The sequence below is a fragment of the Pituophis catenifer genome, unplaced genomic scaffold, assembly GCF_029215685.1.
Source record: "Pituophis catenifer annectens isolate HBS135680 unplaced genomic scaffold, rPitCat1.0.hap2 SCAF_2, whole genome shotgun sequence".
NCBI lineage: Eukaryota > Metazoa > Chordata > Lepidosauria > Squamata > Colubridae > Pituophis > Pituophis catenifer.
This window is the reverse complement of record NW_027256882.1, coordinates 32197180-32216427: the sequence shown is the minus strand read 5'-3', so window position 1 is coordinate 32216427 and position 19248 is coordinate 32197180. Positions and strand designations below refer to the sequence as shown.

The 19248-nt window shown below is 40.3% G+C and overlaps 2 protein-coding genes across 2 annotated transcripts; both read right to left on the bottom strand.

Annotated features, from left to right (window-relative positions):
• Positions 1 to 1007: 1007 nt before the first annotated feature.
• On the bottom strand, positions 1008 to 6676 carry LOC139312063 (zinc finger protein ZFP2-like). Its single transcript, XM_070936588.1, has 2 exons — positions 6600 to 6676; positions 1008 to 2545 (listed from the first exon to the last, which is right to left on the bottom strand). The coding sequence occupies exon 2, from the start codon at positions 2225 to 2227 to the stop codon at positions 1166 to 1168; it is 1062 nt and encodes a 353-aa protein (XP_070792689.1). The 5' UTR covers positions 2228 to 2545; positions 6600 to 6676; the 3' UTR covers positions 1008 to 1165.
• Positions 6677 to 8619: 1943 nt separating this feature from the next.
• Positions 8620 to 16851, bottom strand: LOC139312061 (zinc finger protein ZFP2-like). The gene is made up of 2 exons (XM_070936585.1): positions 16793 to 16851; positions 8620 to 11802 (listed from the first exon to the last, which is right to left on the bottom strand). Exon 2 carries the CDS (start codon positions 11534 to 11536, stop codon positions 10160 to 10162), a length of 1377 nt encoding a protein of 458 aa, XP_070792686.1. The 5' UTR covers positions 11537 to 11802; positions 16793 to 16851; the 3' UTR covers positions 8620 to 10159.
• Between the last annotated feature and the right edge of the window lie 2397 nt (positions 16852 to 19248).

The window sequence follows — 19248 nt, the reverse complement described above, 5'->3', positions numbered from 1 at the left end:
GGTGGCGAGCAATAACAGTCTTTGAGTCTTTGTTCTGCACTGTCTCATTGAGTTCCACATGCATCAAACACTTCAACTCAATACTTCCTCCCAAGGTTGCTGCCCTTATCCGTCATCTGATTTGAAGGGGGATGAAGTTAGCATCATTTACCGCTCTACAACTTTTTTCTCAGATCTCGACCACCAAAGGGGGAGGCAGCAAAAATGTCAGCAAATTGGCATTGTATCACACACCAAAGGCAAACCAGCAAGCACCTCCAAGCAAACAATATTACAGGAGGAGTTGCTAGTAAACCTGAAGATCCTCTGCTCAAAACCACAACCCCTTTTCTCCACAACTCTATGTACCTACAACTCTTATCCATCATATTTAATAGGCATCAAATGTTGAATTCTACAGTGCTTTTGTCATTGCTGGATACTTCCGTCAGATCTTCTGTATTGTGCTCTTTATCCCAGCCACAATCTAAACAGGTATTCTCCTTCCACTGACTTTCTTTGAACTCACTTTCCCATTTTGTCATATCTGAGGATTCATTATCTCAAATAAACATGAGCACTGCAATCTTTTCTGTAAAGTATTTTTAGCCCAGATTTCAGAGACCAACCAGAAACGTCAACTATCACTTCAAGGTATTTTATTCAAGAGGTAACCCTGGCTGGAGAATTCTGGGGCTTGAAATCTGGAAGACAATGAGGTAGAAAGCTGAAATGTTGCATGTGGCATTTCTATGATCTATAGCAGGGGTGTTGAACTCATGTATTATGGCAGCATCACGTGACGTATGGGGACTTTTTTCCCCTTCGCTAAATCGGGTGGGGGCGTGGCCAGCACGTGGCGCATCCGGCCTGTGATTCGGGAGTTTGACAGCCCTGATCTATAGAAATCCAAAAAAACACACAAAACCTTTATTGCAGCAATAGCAGTATTTCTTGAAAAATAAATATTTCTTGAAAAGTAAATATTTCTTGAAAAGTAAGTATCTACCGGTAGTAACATCTATTAACAGCTATATACAGGTAGCTAGTCTTTTATCAAACTAACATTTTCCAATTCTTTTCTCTCCTCACTCTTATCTACAATACTGAGGCATATTTGACTAAAGCAAATCAGACCCAAAATTAAACACTTAATATTTCAGCTTAATATAATCAGAAATTAAATTCAAGCCTTCTCTACACGAATCACCTTCTGTCTCATGTGAATTTTTTTGTGTGCAGTAAGACAAGAATGATGCGTGAAGCACCGTCCACACTCTGGGCATTTGAAAGGTTTCTCCCCTGTGTGTAAACCTACATGATTTATAAGTTTACACCTAGTAGTGAAACCTTTCCCACAATCTGGACACTCATACGGTTTCTCCCCTGTGTGGGTCCTATGATGTACCACCAGGTGGGAATTCTGACTGAAACTTTTCCCACAAACCGGACATTCATATGGTTTCTCCCCAGTGTGAGTCCTCTTATGTATCATCAGCTCGGAATTTCGACCGAAAGCCTTTCCACATTCCAGGCACTCATACGGCTTCTCCCCTGTGTGAGTTCTATGGTGTACCACCAAGTAGGAATTCCGACTGAAACTTTTCCCACAATCCAGACACACATATGGTTTCTCCCCAGTATGAGTCCTCTTATGTATCACCAGGTCAGAATTCTGAATGAAACCTTTCCCACAATCAAGACACTCATATGGTTTCTCTCCTGTGTGAGTCCTCTGGTGTATCACCAAGTGGCAATACTGACTGAAACTTTTCCCACAATCAGGACACTCGTATGGTTTTTCTCCTGTGTGAGTCCTTTGGTGTATCACCAGGTGGGAATTCCGAGTGAAACTTTTCCCACAATCTGGACAAAAATACAGTTTCTCTCCTGTGTGAGTCCTCTGATTTATCAACAGGCTTGAATTACTGCTGTAAGTTTTCTCACAATCCAGACACTCGTACTGCTTCTCTGCCATTTGACTTCTCTTGTGTATCAGTAGAGTAGTGTGCTTGATAAAGCTTTTGCCACATTGAAGGCACTGGGAGAGATTTTCTCCAGTGTGGGTCCTCCCATGTGTAATCAACTCTGATCTGCGATCTGTCATTTCCCCACAATATCCGCATCTGTGGTGCTTTTCCACCAATGACATTCCTGGATTCTGGAGATCAAAAATATTTTGGATCCCTTCTTCGGTGCTGCTTTGAATCAAGCTGCTCTTTCTTTCTTCACAGGGTGAGGCTTGCATGATTATCTGGCTTGCATGGCTATCCAAGCGACTACTTCCACCCCACTGATTTCTAGATATTTCCCTCTTTTTCTGAATTTAGAAACGATCCAGACTGATCTTTTTTGTGGAGAGTCTGAGTTTCACATACTCGATTATTTCCAGCACAAAAACCTTCTTCTTGTTATTCTCTCACTTGTCTGTTGTCTGCTGTGGAAGCAGAAAGGTTTTCCGGAGGAAATGAAATGCATTTTGATTGCTGGATAGATTTGCTTTGTTTTTTTAATGCTGCTTGTGATTCTCATTTGTTCAGAATGCATTCCTTGGCATCTTCTTTGCCTGCAAGATTCACATAAATGACTCAGTTTAATGGCTGCACATATAATGGGTGCACAACATATGAAAATAAAAAAAAAGCATATATTACAGTGAAAAAACCAAACATACCAATCTAATCTTTAACATTGTGATTCATTTGACACATAGAAGACCAGCAAGATACAAATTCAAATATCCACTCAATCATGAAATTCTCTTTTGGACTTGAGTAAATCACAAACGCTTAGCATTAAAAATTGTTATGAAATAAATCTGAAAATAGTGGGTATAGGTTATACAGATACAGATATATCCACACAAGGAGAAATGTAGATAAATCTATGACTATACCATATTTTTCAGAGTATAAGACGCACCTTAGTTTTTGGGGAGGAAAATAAGAAAAAAGCTGATTGGTGGGTTGATCGGCCTCCCGGAATACCCTCAATCAGCTGTTCCCAGAGGTGAATTTTAGCAACAGGTTCGTTGGTTGTGAGCTCTGTGCCTTGGTTTCTTTGCTGCCTCTGAAACCTCTGAAACACTGATTCAGGAAAAAGTTTTTTTTCTCCCTCTGAAAGCCTCAAAACAGAGCTTCAGAAAAAAAGGCTTTTTTTCCTGAAGCTTCTTTCAGAGGCTTTTTTCTGAAGCTTCTTTCAGAGGCTTTTATTCTGAAGGACTATCTGTACTCTGTTCAATCTTCTTTCTTTGGTATTGGTATGTAGATTAACCTCTTCCAATCTGTTGGTTATTGTGTCATTCTCCAGATTTGTTATCATAGTTTGGTTAGGACCTTTACTGATTCTTCTTTTGTTGCTTGTCATATTATTTTAGATAAAAGCCTTTGAGAGGCTTTTTTTCTGAACCTTCCGTTTCTGAGGCTTTTTTCCTGAAGCTTCTTTCAGAGGCTTCTTTCAGCCTCTGAAATCTCCATTTGTGAGGCTGGACGGGGCTACGTTCGGAGTATAAGACGCACCCAGATTTTCACCCTCTTTTTGGGGGGGGAAAGGTGCATTTTATACTCCGAAAAATACGTTATATATAGATTCATGTCAAAAATCTATGTGTATTTCAGTCTAGCAAATGTCCCAAATGTGGGTATGCTCAAACTTTTTGGTCTGATGTGGGGGGGGGGAAGGGGGCTTTAAATTGATGAAATGGTGCCCAAAGCCTATGAGAGATTTAAAGCCCCAGTTTTGCACATGAAACTCTTCAATTGCCATGAAAATAACACAGATAAAAAGCTAGTCTAGTGAAGAGAGGGACCATGGGACACCTGACAACAGTGTTCCAATACTTGAGGGGCTGTCACAGAGAGGAGAGAGGGGATCAACCTATTTTCCAAAGCACCTGAAGGCCAGACAAGGAATAATGGATGGAAACTGATCAAGGAGAGATTCAACCTGGAAATAAGGAGAATTTTTCTGACCCTGAGAACAATCAACCAATGGAACTTGGTTTGCCTTCAGAAGTTGTGGGAGCTTCATCACTGGAAGCTTTTAAGAAGAGACTGGACAGCCATCTGTCAGAAATAGTGTAGGGTCTCCTGCTTGGGTGGGGGGTTGGACTAGATGACCTACAAGGCCCCTTCCGACTCTGTTATTCTTATTCTGTTAAAGCACAAGGTAAAGCAGAAATTTAAATCTCCCAACCAGCAGAAACTGGGACGCGGTGGCTCAGTGGCTAAGACGTTGAACTTGTCGATTGAAAGGTCGGCAGTTCAGTGGTTCAAATCCCTAGTGCCGCATAACGGGGTGAGCTTCCTTACTTGTCCCAGCTTCTGCCAACCTAGCAGTTCGAAAGCACGTAAAAAATGTAAGTAGAAAAATAGGGACAACCTTTGGTGGGAAGATAACAGCATTCCATGCGCCTTTGGCATTTAGTCATGCCGGCCACATGACCACAGAGATGTCTTCGGACAGCACTGGCTCTTCGGCTTTGAAACAGAGATGAGCACCGTCCCCTAGAGTCGGGAACAACTAGCACATATGTGCGAGGGGAACCTTTATCTTTACTTAACAGCAGAAAATCGAAGGCAGCAATTTTAAATGCCATAAGGTAATAGGTAATACCTTGGTCACCTAATGAGAAGAGAGGACTCACTGGAAAAGAACTTGATGTTGAGGAAAGATGGAAGGCAAAAGGAGAAGGGGACAGATAGCAGAGGATGAGATGATTGGATAGGATGAGATGGTGAGATAGGATGGGATGGGATAGAATAACAGAGTTGGAAGGGACCTTGGAGGTCTTCTAGTCCAAACCCCTGCTTAGGCAGGAAACCCTACACCACTTCAGACAAATGGTTATCCAACATCTTCTTTAAAACTTCCAGTGTTGGAGCATTTACAACTTCTGGAGGCAAGTTGTTCCACTGATTAAGTGTTCTGTCAGGAAATTTCTCCTTAGTTCTAAGTTGCTTCTCTCCTTGATTAGTTTCCACCCATAGCTTCTTGTCCTACCCTCAGGTGCTTTGGAGAATAGCCTGATTCCCTCTTTTTTATGGCAGCCCCTGAGATATTGGAACACTGCTATCAGGTCTCCCCTAGTCCTTCTCTTCATGAAACCAGACATACCCAGTTCCTGCAACTGTTCTTCATATATTTTAGCCTCCAGTCCCTTAATCATCTTTGTTGCTCTTCTCTGCACTCTTTTTAGAGTCTCCACATCTTTTTTACATCGTGGTGACCAAAACTGAATGCAGTATTCAAAGTGTGGCCTTACCAAGGCATTATAAAGGGGTATTAACATTTCATGTGATCTTGATTCTATCCCTCTGTTTATGCAGCCTAGAACTGTGTTGCCTTTTCTGGCAGCTGCTGCACACTGCTGGTTCAAATTTAAATGGTTGTCCACTAGGACTCCCAAGATCCCTCTCACAGTTACTACTATTGAGCAAGGTACCACATATACTGTACCTGTGCATTTTGTTTTCCTTGCCTGAAAGTAGAAGCTGATAGACAGACAGACGGACGGACGGACGGACGGACGATAGAAATAGATATAAATAGATAGATGATAGAGATAGATAGATGGATGGATGATAGAAATAGCTAATCGATAGATTGATGGATGGATGGATGGATGGATGATAGAAACATGATAGATAGAAAGAAAAAATAGATAGATGATAGAGATCGATGGGTGGATGATAGAAATAGATAAAAATAGATGATAGATGATAGCTAGAAATAGATAAGATAATGGATAGATGGATGGATGATAGAAATAGATGATAGATGATAGAAATAGATGATAGATGATAGAAATAGATGATAGATAGATAGATAGATAGATAGATAGATAGATAGATAGATAGATAGAAATAGATAATAGAGATAGATCGATAGATGGGTGGGTGGATGATAGAATTAGATGATAGATAGAAATAGATGATATATTGATAGATAGAAAGAAAGAAATAGATATAGATCGATGGATTGGTGGGTGGATGATAAAAATAGAAATAGATGATAGATAGAAATAGATAAGATAATGGATAGATGGATGGATGATAGAAATAGATGATAGACAGAAATAGATGATATAGATAGATGATAGATAGATAGATAGATAGATAGATAGATAGATAGATAGATAGAAATAGATATAGATCAATGGATTGGTGGGTGGATGATAGAAATAGATAGAAAGAGATGATAGATAGATGATAGATAGATAGAAGTGGATAGATGATGGATAGATAGACCGACCGCTTAGACAGGCGCTGTAAAGCACTGTGAAGCAGTATATAAGATTAAGTGCTATTGCTATAGTGTCATCCACACAATGAACATGAATTTGGGCAGGCTCTCGGAGACAGGGGAGGACCCCGTGTGTGTGTGTGTGTGTGTGTGGTCCATGTGGTCGCGAAGAGTCAGGCACGACTTAGCAATTGAACAACAACAACGTATTTTAAATCATGCAGCATCACAGGAACGGAATTTGGGGAGGAAATGGAATAGGTAGCAGCTGAGGATGTGTTTCAGCCCCGTTGCTTGCTCTGCTTCTGCACCCCATGGAGCAAACCAAACAGCCCCGCTTTGCTACCGGTCTTTCCTCCGACCTTCCTTCAACTCACCTGCCAGCTGCTGCTGCTTCGACCCCGGGAAGAGCACAAAAAACAGCCCTCCACGACACCATCCTCCTGGGGAGGGAGGGAGGGGGGAGAACCGGAAGAGGAAGCTCCTGTGCCCTTTTTTCTCCCCCCTCCAAAGCCTCTCTAGCAATCCAATACTTGAATGCTCTTACCTCAGAAGCCGCTGCTTACATCGGCGGTTTTCTAGGCGCTGGTGTTGCTGATCTTTAGAGCGCCATCTAGCGACTACAAGGCTGAAAAACACACTTGTCTGATGTCTATGGAGATTCTCAGAATTGGACAGACAGTCCAATTGCCTCTTTGAAAAAAAAGCACCTTTGAGACACTTATCTGCTTTTTGGAAGGACAGATACAGTACTGTTAGATACACATCTGTATATTATACATAGACTGTAGCCAGGCAGCCAGGAACTCTCTTCCAAGTTCTTCCCTTCCATTCCCTCTGTGCTAATGTCTCATTTTATTCTTTTATTTATTCTTTTTGATTAGGGCAGTGGTGAAATCCAATTTTTTTTTTACTACCGGTTCTGTGGGCATGGTGTGACTTGGTGGGCGTGGCAGGGGAAGGATACTGCAAAATCTCCATTCCCACCCCACTCTGGGGCCAGCCAGAGGTAGCATTTGCCGGTTCTCCGAACTACTCAAACTTTCCGCTACTGGTTCTCCAGAACCTGTCAGAACCTACTGGATTTCACCCCTGGATTAGGGGACTTGAGGATAAAACATATAAAGAATGGTTGCTGGAACTGGGCATGTCTTAAGTCTTATGAAAAGGACTAAGGGAGACATGATAGCCGTGTTCCAATATCTCAGGGGCTGCCACAAAGAAGAGGGAGTCAAACTATTCTCCAAAGCACCTGAGGGCAGGACAAGAAGCAATGGGTGGAAACTAATCAAGGAGAGAAGCAACCTAGAACTAAGGAGAAATTTCCTGACAGTTAGAACAATTAATCAGTGGAACAACTTGCCTCCAGAAGTTGTAAATGCCCCAACACTGGAAGTTTTAAAGAAGAGATTAGATAACCATTTGCAGGGGGAGGGGGTGTTGGACTAAAAGACCTCTATGGTCCCTTCCAACTCTGTTATTCTATTCTATTGTATTCCTCAAAGATACAGTATTAAGAATGCTGTACCCACTAAGATTTTACATTATGGATTGGTTTTTCTCAGAAACTGAGAACCCTTGGAATTATTTCAAGTGTTTTCAGCTCCTAAGAACAATAAAATGATAAGATGTACAGTAGTCCTTGACTTATCAGTTCATTTAGTGACCATTTGAAGTTACAACGGCACTGGAAAAAATGACTGGTGACCGTTTTTCACACTATTGCGGCATCCCTATGGTCATGTGATCAAAATTCAAGCATTTGGCAATCGACTCATATTTATGACGGTTGCAGTGTCCCAAGGTCATGTGATTGTCTTTTGTGATCGTCTGACAAACAAAGTCAATAGGGAAGCCAGATTCATTTAATAGTGTTTCTCAACCTTGGTAGCTTGAAGATGGCTGGACTTCAGCTCCCAGAATCCCCCAACCAGCAGCGCTGGCTAGGGGATTCTGGGAGTTGAAGTCCAGCCATCTTCAAGCTACCAAGGTTGAGAAACACTGATTTAATAGTTACTAACTTATCAACTGCAGTGATCCACTTAACATAGGTGGCAAGAAAATTCACTTAATAAATATCTCACTTAGCAACAGAAATGTTGGGCTCAATTGTGGTCATAAGTCAAGGAATAGCTGTATATCAAAACATGGCAGAATAAAAGAAAAAGACAGAATTAAATACAGTATAATCTGATGACTGTAAGGTTTAAAAAAATGCACATTTGTTTAAATTTGAAGCCACCTGGATGGAGCCCAAAGAGCCTCTCGATCAGGATTAAAGAACCTCTCGGTTCCTCCTCATCCCTGGCCTGGTTCTGATTCATGGGTGTCCTTCTGCAAAGAGATCCTATGCAATGTGACCAACTATGAAAAGAAGTATGATATAATCTGACGAAATCAAATCAAATGTTTATTATGGTGAAAGACAGCATAAGGATTGTGGGGGTACATTTAGTTAAAAAAAACATAGAAAACAATGAAAGCCTAAGAATAATCATTATTATAAACAGACAAAAGATGTAAGAGAGTATACAGGTAGTCCTTGACTTACAACAGTTTGTTTAGTGACCGAAGTTACAAGGGCATTGAAAAATGTGATTTATGACCATTTCCCACAGTTACGACATTAGTAGCATCCCTATGATCATGTGATGAAAATTCAGACGCTTAGCAACTGATTCATATTTATGACGGCTGCAATGTCCTGGGGTCATCTGATCTGCTCTTGCGACCTTCTGACACAATCCAGATCACTTAACAACCATGCTACCAACTTAACCAAATGCAACGATTCACTTAACAACTGGGGCAAGAAAAGTCGTAAAACGGGGCAAACTCACTTAACAAATGTTACACTTCGCAAGATAAATTTTGGGGCTCAATTGCGGTCGTAGCTCGAGGCCTACCTATAGTCGCCCCACTGATGAGTTTCTTTGATACTTGTGCTTATCCTAGGCCACAGTCTGAAATAATGGATTTTCCTGGCACTGATTTGTTGGAAGTATTTGGAAAAGACGAACTTCGAATCCTCCTTATCTCCTCTCATTTTTGTCATAGTGGAGAAGCCACCATCGGTAAATAAATCTGAGTGCGGAATTGTAATGTGTATTTTAGGAGCTGTAGCCGGTTATAAGACCTACCACAAATGTTGACTACAACTTCAAGATACTTTATGCAACAGGTCTGCTGGCTAACGATTTCTGGGGCTTGAAATCTACAGCACATCTATTGTCCGGGTTCCAAGTAATACATCTCAGTTCAATAAGAACTCCGAGGCAGGCAATTTCCTCAAAGAACACTTTTATTAGGACATACCAAATTGGCATTTTCCTAGTGGAAAACCGGCTCTTAAGTTGGTGCCGGTTTTCTCCCCCAATTAAAAGTAAAAAATTATCACATTTCCCCAGAGTCTCAGTCACACGGACCAATCAGCATACAGCCACAGTTGCTAGATGACCTCAGTCTCCACCATGCAGATACCTGCACGAATGTCCTTGATTCCCAGGGGAAAGAATTTTATTATGGCTACAACACCCCAGCTAATCTCTACAACCCCCCTCCCTGGCCCCTTCGCTCCAGGCTGTGTCAGCCCTGAAGCAGTGAGAAACAAAACCTCCCTAGAGACTAAAAAAAAGAAAATGGCCAGTTCAGCCAACTTCAGGATTGACACTTATGTTGAAGAAACCTGAAACTCCCTATGTAGCATTTCTATGGTTGATGATGATCAGTGTGCAAAAAAACCGACTCTCAAAGCCTTTTTGTAGAATTGCATGATTTCTGCATAAGGGAATTTCCAGTAAGTTTGTTGATATCCAGATACAAAAAGTTACCTTTTACCAAACCAATATTTTCAAATTCTCTCCGCCGTCATGTCTAATACTGAGATACAGTTGACTACAGTGAATGATGCCAGACATTTAATATTTAATTTCTTAATTCAAGATTTTTCAGCAGTCATCGCCTTCTGCCTCATGTGGATTTTTTTGTGTGCAGCAAGGCAGGAATATTGCGTAAAGCACCGTCCACACTCTGGGCATTTGAAAGGTTTCTCCCCTGTGTGTAAACCTAAATGATTTATAAGGTTAGACCTAGTACTGAAACCTTTCCCGCATTCCTGACACTCATATGGTTTCTCTCCTGTGTGAGTCCTCTGGTGTATCAACAGGTGGGAACTCTGACTGAATGTTTTCCCACATTCTAGACATTCATACGGTTTCACTCCAGTGTGTGTATTCTGATGTATCACCAGGTGGGAATTCCGATTGAAAGTTTTCCCACAAACGGGACATTTATATGGTTTCTCCCCGGTATGAGTCCTCTGGTGCATCATCAGATCAGATTTCTGGCTGAAACTTTTCCCACAAACAGGACACCCATACGGTTTCTCCCCAGTATGTGTTCTTTGGTGTATTACCAGGTGGGAATTCCAACTGAAACTTTTCCCACATTCCAGACACTCGTATGGTTTCTCTCCTGTGTGAATCTTCTGGTGCATCACGAGGTGAGAATTTTGGCTGAAACTTTTATCACAATACTGACATTCATATGGTTTCTCTCCTGTGTGAGTCCTCTCGTGCATCACCAGGTTAGAATTCCGACTGAAACTTTTCCCACAATCCTGACACCCATACGGTTTCTCCCCCGTGTGAATTCTCTGATGTATCAACAAGTTGGAATTCCGACTGAAATGTTTCCCACAATCTGGACACTTGTAAGGTTTCTCTCCTGTGTGAGTCCTCTGGTGTATCACCAGGTGGGAATTCCGACTGAAAGTTTTCCCACAATATAGGCACTCATAGGGTTTCTCCCCCGTGTGAGACCTTTGATGTATCAACAGGTTGGAATTCTGACTGAAACATTTCCCACAATCCAGACATGTATACTGTTCCTCCTCTGTGTTAGTCCTCCGGTGTATTGCTAGGGTGGTGTCCTTGCAAAAGTTCTTGTCACATTGCGAGCATTGGTACGTATTCCCTCCGGTGAGAGTCATTTTATCCTCAAAATGGTGTGGGCTATAGCAAAACAATTTTCCACATTTGGAACATTTATTTGGCTTTTCTCTGATGTGAATCCTTTCAGGCACAATCAGTTGCGATTTGCAATCCATACTATCCTCATAACAGGTAGCTCCGTGGGGCTTTTCCACCACTGATATTCTTGGTTTATTGGGGAGGTCAAAAATATTTTGGATCCCTTCTTGGATGATGTTTTCATTCAAGCCACTCTTTCTTTCTTCACAGAGCGAGTCTTGCATGACTGCTTGCCACACCTGGTTATCCAATTGTCCTCTCCATTGATTTCCAGATACTTCCATCTTTTTCTGAATTTGCAAATAACTTTTTCCCTTGACCTTTTTGTGGAGTGTTTCATTGAGTTCCACATACTCAATGAATTTTACTCATACTTTTTCCAGGTTGATAATCTCTTCAGTTACTATCTCTCTTTTCCATCAGAAGCTGGAACAGAGAAGTGTTTTGTTGTTTTCTGGAGGAATTGGATTTTAATTGCAGGATGGATTCATTTTCCTTTTTAGTTCTATCTTTTGATTTCACTTGGCATCTTCTTGGCACCCTCTTTTGCCTATAACAATCACATAAAAGGCTTGGTTTAACGATTGGATATAAAATGTGAAAACAACAAGAAGCATGACAAAAGAAACATGTGAAAATGCTAGATTATGTATAAACATCAATTATGATTTACTTGTCACATAGAAGACTAGCTAGATCTAATTTTAAATATCCACACAATCGTGACATTCTCTTGTGGACTTGACTAAATCACAAATTCTTAGCCTTATAAAATTGTTATGTTCTAATATATCTGGCACACAGGAAATACAGATATATTGTATATATATATTGTATGCATGTAGAAAATACATTTGTATTTCAGCCTGAAAAATGTCTCAGAAATGAGTACGTTCAAACTTTTCAGCTTAATTTAGAGGAAATGTTACCCAAAGCATCTACAAAGTTTAAATCACCGGTTTTGCCTATGAAACTCCTCCCTTGCCAAGAAAACATCTGAAGGATCAGATGGTGGAATGTATGTACAGATGAGGCCTTAAGGAGCAGAGGAAGTGTCACATGTGGAGATAGGACCCAGGTGTGGATGGAGTGGACATGAGAGTGAGGAATATGAATTCTGAAAAAACATTTTCTCTTGTCTTCATTTCTTTGCCTTACAACAAACAATTAAGAGCTTTGCTCCTTCCTATCTTCTCTCACTGCAGAAGGAGGCAGGGGTCACGGGGGTGTGTGGAGGTGCTGCCTCAGACAAAGACTTAAAACTGCTTTTACTTTTCTCTGTGGAAGAAGGGGGGGTTGCAGGGGATGCTGCCTTGAGTTGCTCTGCAATTGCACCTTACCTGTTAGAAAACCACTAGCCAGGGTATTAGACACAAGAATAGCTCGCTTATAAGAAAATCCCCAAAACCACATAGCTGGCACACTTTGCAAGATACCCGTGATCTGGGGTGAAATTTAGGTGACGTGATATTTAGCTATTTGGCATAACAAGCATAAGGGTTTAGGGGGCTGAAATCCAAATAACCAATCAATATCTGTTATGCGTGCATTATTAGGGGAAAGGGTTGAATGCAACCCTTGACTATAAAAATTGCTATAACATTCTAATCCAGGCCCTTGGTTAGCATTTCGAACTAGGGTCTTTATATCTTGGTACCAAAACAAAAGTATAATTCTGTATCACACCTTGTGTCCGGTGACTTATCGGCTTCGACACCAAGCAAGAGTCCAGTTTTGGTGACAACACATCACACTCATAAAAAGCACAAGGAGTCAACTCTAAAGTCAAGGAGACTTTTAAAATCTTCCAACCGGCAGAAAATTGCAGACACCACTTTCTTCTAAAGCCGGCAGCTGTACCACTTGGAATCTGAATGAGACATTTAAATCTCCCAACCGGAAGAAAAACGAAGGGACCCGTTTCAAATCACACAGGAAGAGTGGAATAAAATTTGGGGAGGGAAGGAATAAATAAATAAATAGCAGCGACCCTAAAGTGAATGAGATTTTAAAAATCTTTTTAAAATCTCCCAACCAGCAGAAGATAAAATAAAATAAAATTTGGGGAAGGAATAAATAAATAAATAAATAAATAAATAGCAGCAACCCTAAAGTGAATGAGATTTTAAAAATCTTTTTAAAATCTCCCAACCAGCAGAAGATAAAATAAAATAATATTTGGGGAAGGAAGGAAGGAAGGAAGGAAGGAAGGAAGGAAGGAAGGAAGGAAGGAAGGAAGGAAGGAAGGAAGGAAGGAAGGAAGGAAGGAATAAATAGCAGCAACCCTAAAGTGAATGAGATTTTAAAAATCTTTTTAAAATCTCCCAACCAGCAGAAGATAAAATAAAATAATATTTGGGGAAGGAAGAAAGGAAGGAATAAATAAATAAATAAATAAATAGCAGCAACCCTAAAGTGAATGAGATTTTAAAAATCTTTTTAAAATCTTCCAACCAGCAGAAGATAAAATAAAATAAAATTTGGGGAAGGAAGGAAGGAAGGAAGGAAGGAAGGAAGGAAGGAAGGAAGGAAGGAAGGAAGGAATAAATAAATAAATAAATAGCAGCAACCCTAAAGTGAATGAGATTTTAAAAATCTTTTTAAAATCTCCCAACCAGCAGAAGATAAAATAAAATAAAATTTGGGGAAGGAAGGAAGGAAGGAAGGAAGGAAGGAAGGAAGGAAGGAAGGAAGGAAGGAAGGAAGGAAGGAAGGAAGGAAGGAAGAAATAAATAAATAGCAGCAACCCTAAAGTGAATGAGATTTTAAAAATCTTTTTAAAATCTCCCAACCAGCAGAAGATAAAATAAAATAAAATTTGGGGAAGGAAGGAAGGAAGGAAGGAAGGAAGGAAGGAAGGAATAAATAAATAAATAAATAGCAGCAACCCTAAAGTGAATGAGATTTTAAAAATCTTTTTAAAATCTCCCAACCAGCAGAAGATAAAATAAAATAAAATTTGGGGAGGGAAGGAATAAAGCAGCAGCCGATATATTTCAGCCTAGTAGTTGCTTCTCTGCTTTTACACCGTGGAGGAAACCTACTTGGCTCCCGGTCTCTCCTCCGACCTGTCCTGAACTTGCCGTCCAGCTGCTGCTGATGCTACTTGGATCCTGGGACGAACCGGAGAGCCGCCACTATACCTCCACTCCTCCCCATGGGTGAGCCGGAAGAGGAAGTTAGTTCCTCTTACCTTCTCGTCTCCTCTTTGTTCTCTCTAGCAATTCGATACTCGATGGTTTCACCACCAAGTCAATTCAATCGTTCCCTCTGACATTGGATATCGGTGCTTGAACAGTCACCTATATATCTGATGCATTGAAAGTTTTCTTTTCTTTTTCTTTTATTCTTTTTTTTTAAAAATATATACATCCATCTTGTGTGTGGACAGAGTTGGTTCTGGGTAATCATTCATGTTAATCCAACTCGCAGTAACAATATTAATAATCTCTTATCACATTTGTCAAAGTTAGGTAATCCTCATTATATTGTTTAAACATACATAAACAAAAAAATGCCTAACTCCTCATCTTTATCTCTATTTTCATCTATATCTTTCTTGTTCAATCTAAGCATTTCTCTATTGTGTATAGGCGAAGTTGTTTCTGGGTATCATTCATATTAATCCAATTCATGCTAACAATGTTAATAATAATAATAACTTTATTGTCATTGTACGTGTATACACAACGAAATTCACTTAACACCCAAAGACCATGTCCAACATACATAACAATCCCCAAACACACTCCCACCCACCACAATTCCCCACCCCTTAACCACCCAAACATCCACACAACAGACCAAGTAATACTGCCTAATAGCTCACTGATGGTGGTCCTTTAGTTCACTGTCAAGTGTAATTATAGCTCTGGGATAAAAACTATTCAGAAAACGTGTAATCTCTATCGCATTTATCAAATTTAAGTAATCCTATTATTTAAATATACATTAAAAAATGCCTAATGTATAAACTTCTATTATTTTTAATCATTCTATAAAAAATTATATTCTAATATTTCCCCTAATTTTATTTCTGCCTCTTTCAGCTTACAATCAGGCTACTTTAATATTTAAAGGGCAATTATTCCTATCATGTTGACTGTTTTCTAAGCGCACGTGTTCTATCCATCCATCAATAAATAAATCTGAGCTAGAAACTTTGTATGCAAGAAGCGAGAACTAAACCAAGGGAAAGCATTCTTTGGGGGGGGGGGGGGAGAACGTTGTACAAAAAATGAACAACAAACCACACCTCCCTTGGGGAATCAGGGAAGACTGTTCTTGGGGGTGCAGGATAATTCCTCAAAAATATACCTTTGCAACTGAGGGAAGCTTGAAAAGGTACAGTTAGATGCAACTTAGCTGCACAACATTAGCCAGGTGCTGGGTGCTAAATGTTTGTGAAAGTTTTGTTTTTGTACACAGCTCCTAAACCTAAACGATGGCCTCAATAACAATGGAGTTCAGAATTATGGTCCTTAAATTGTTTCTGTCATTAAGCAAGGCACCAATGCAATCCTGGCTCTCCCCATTGCAGTCATTATGTGGAGAAGGGTTGCCAAGGGATGGGGGAGGCCTGGGTTGCTGAATGAATGAAGTCAAGGATTATTTGTACACTTGCAAATCTAAAAATTACAAGCCAGGTCAGGAAAAGGAAATATTTTAAGCCACAAATTTGCCACTTGTGGAATTTTATCTAAAATCAAACTTTCCTGTTGTTCACGTGTTACATGTAAATGGTATCTTCTAATTTGATCGCTTACTTTATGATGCATCACATATGCCAAATACATGTATCATGTTTCTGCACCCTATAAAAACTCCTCCCCCCCCCATTTAAATGCTTTTGCTCTGCCTAAATTACTTGGTGATTTGTATTTTCAGAAACCCCTTTGCAAAGGTAAAAGTGTCTCTCTCAAATTTAGGCAACAGTTGTCTACGCCAAACTTCGGAGTGCCCGTGTTTCGAGGTTTGCAAACGTGATCGCCGACTGCAGAATGCTGTGACCATTATCAGTGCCAGTTGTCGCACCCAAATCACTGTGGCAATCACACCTTCAAGGACCAGGTAGTCTCCTTTCTCAGAGTCATAACGGTCGTTAAACAAGTGGTAAATGAGGACTACCTATACAACTGAACATCTCAAATAATTCTCAATTTTAAAAACAGGTTAAGGGTTAAACTGAATCTGGTTAATTAATACATGGATGGGACACCACCAGGAAATCCCGTTTGGATGGGGAAATAAGAAAAAATAATAATCCCAGAAGCCAGCGGTAGCAGATCAGTCCCAGATTGTTGCCAAGAAAACAACATGTCAATAAAATAACAAGAAGTCAATTCTACCTTGAAGGAGACTTTTTAAAATCTCCCAACCCACAGAAAATTGCAGGCAGCAGTTTTAAAGCTTGCAGCACCAGTGGAATTAAATCTGGAGTGGGAAGGGATATGTAGCAGCTTCTCTGCTTTTACACCAAGGTGCAAACCAGGCAGCCCTGCTTGCTCCCAGCCCTTTCCTCCAATCTGTCCTCCACTCACCTTCTAGCTGCTGTTGCGACCCTGGGAAGAACAAGAGTGCCACCCTGCATGCCATCATCCTCCCAGGGATGAGCAGGAAGAGGAAGTTCCTCTGGTCTTCTCTACTCCGGCATCCTCTCTAGTCACTTAATACTTGATGGTTTCAAATTCCTTTTAACTCGTTACCAATGGGCTACTAGTGTAGACAGCTTATCTAGGCGCGTGCGTTGTTCATTTCTACAGCGCCATCTAGTGACAGATGGCTGAAAAACACCTTTGCCCGATCTCTCCCCCCCCTCCCCCTCCCAGGGGCGTTTGAAAGGGTTTTCTTTATTATTATGTTCCAGCCGATTGTTTTCGATCCCCACCGATCACATCGATAAGATTTTTCTCCGCGACGATCTGCCCCCTAAACCTTTTCTAGTTTTGGGTATACGAACCTAACCTAAGAGTCGTTTGCTGAGATGGGCGGCTATAGAAATCAAATAAATGAATACATAAAATAATAAATACAAAAATAATATATGCAAAGTACACTGCGAATGTTTAATAAAGTTTCCCCAGTTTGAATTTGCAGCAGTACAACTCCCATCATCCACAGCCAGCGCCACTTTAGAATTATTGGAATGACACACACAACCAGTTTTTAGTGCAATTGATCTAAAAGAGGTTTAATAAAATTGTCAACGGGAGGGGAAACCCCACGAAAACTAAAAATCCATGTTTTGTATTATTGATCAGCCCACAAAATCTACACAACATTGGGTGTCCCTAAATTACTCTTGGCATCTCGGGAGGTGCCATCTTTTGAGTTATAACTGAAAGAAGATTAGAGAGGAAAGTTAAATACCAAAAGATAAAGAGTAGTATGTAAGAAAGAAATACAATAATACATCTTGATCTTCTTGAAGAGCTGGAATATGGACCCAGGGGAAAAAAGGTCTTGGGTCAAGGAGAATTCATTTATTTTAATTCTTTTATTTATTTTAATTCAAGAAGATGACGACGTTGCAAACTATTGATTGCAGAGGTTGTTCCAGAACTTTTAGCTCATCCTTCTTCAAATCCAGTCGTAATTTTCTCTCCATCTCCCTCTAGGAAGGAGGTTCTTGCTTTCCATTTTTCATGCGGTCTAGTATAAAAAATGTTTTCCTGCAAGATGAGATCCCATGTTTTCCTGGCCTATACAGGTAGTCTCGACTCACAACTGTTCATTTAGTGACCGTTTGAAGTTACAACGGCACTGAAAAAAGTTGAGTTGTGACAATTTTTTCACGCTTATGACCGTCATGTGATCAAAATTCGGTTCCTTGATAACTGGTTCATATTTATGACAGTTGCAGTGTCCTGAGGTCATAGGATCACCCTTTGTGACCTTCTGACAAGCAAAGTCAGAGGAGAAGCAGTATTCACTTGAGAACTGTGTTACTAATTTAACAATTGCAGCGATTAAAAATCGAATGGGGCAAAACTCCCTTAACAAATTTCTCACTTAGTAACATAAATTCCGTGCTCAATTGTGATCATAAGTAAGGACTACCAATACTGTAGCTATGGGTAGTCCTCAATTTATGACTGGATGCTTAACAACCATTCAAAGTTTTGATGGACCTCCCCAAGACAACTTATGATTCAGATCCAAAGTTCTAACAAATCACCCCCAATTAACATGATCCCATTTGGGGTACTTGGCAACCAGCTCACATTTATGATTGTTTGCAGTATTCCAGAGGTCACATGACACCTGGTCTACCCCAACATGTGGGAGGGGGCATTCTGCTCCCTTTCGCCTTTCAGCTCCAATCCAGGAGCCCTCAAGCACTCGCGTTCACAAATCATTTTATACCAAATTTATATTTCACTAATAAAGAAATAAAGGGAGACTACTATAGATCTATTTCAAGCTTTTTAGCTTTCATCAGCTAGCCATACCCTTACTTGGATTCGAACTTGGGCTTCCTGCATGTTAGGCAGTTGAATTAACCTTCTGAGCCACAGAAGGTGGCTCATTCTCCTCTCCACAGTTCTCCACAAGCTGATGATATATATTATATATATATATATTACTAGAAACCAGCCTTTACTTCTGGTTTCCAGCAAAAAAAACAAAAACAAAACACACCCATTGCAGACAATGGATTTCCTTTAACTACTGTAGCTTTTGTTTAACGACAGTAAAAAAAAATGCTGTAAAGTCAAGTGTGGTTACAGGGTGTCCTGCTTAGAGACCAGGCTGATTTACAACTGTAATTCTGGGCTCAATTACAGTTGTAAGTCAAAGACTGCTTGTACTGTCATTCTAATATGTTATCATCTAAACTTACCAGTTCGTGCAATTTCCTTCAGGCTACCTTTGCTATCTATATAGACACGTGGAAATGGCTTAAAAGATCTAATTTTCACAAAGCAGGAAAACACTGTTACTAGCCTATGTGGAACTTGCCTCTTAAAACACAGGTGAGGGTTGCTTTTGTTTT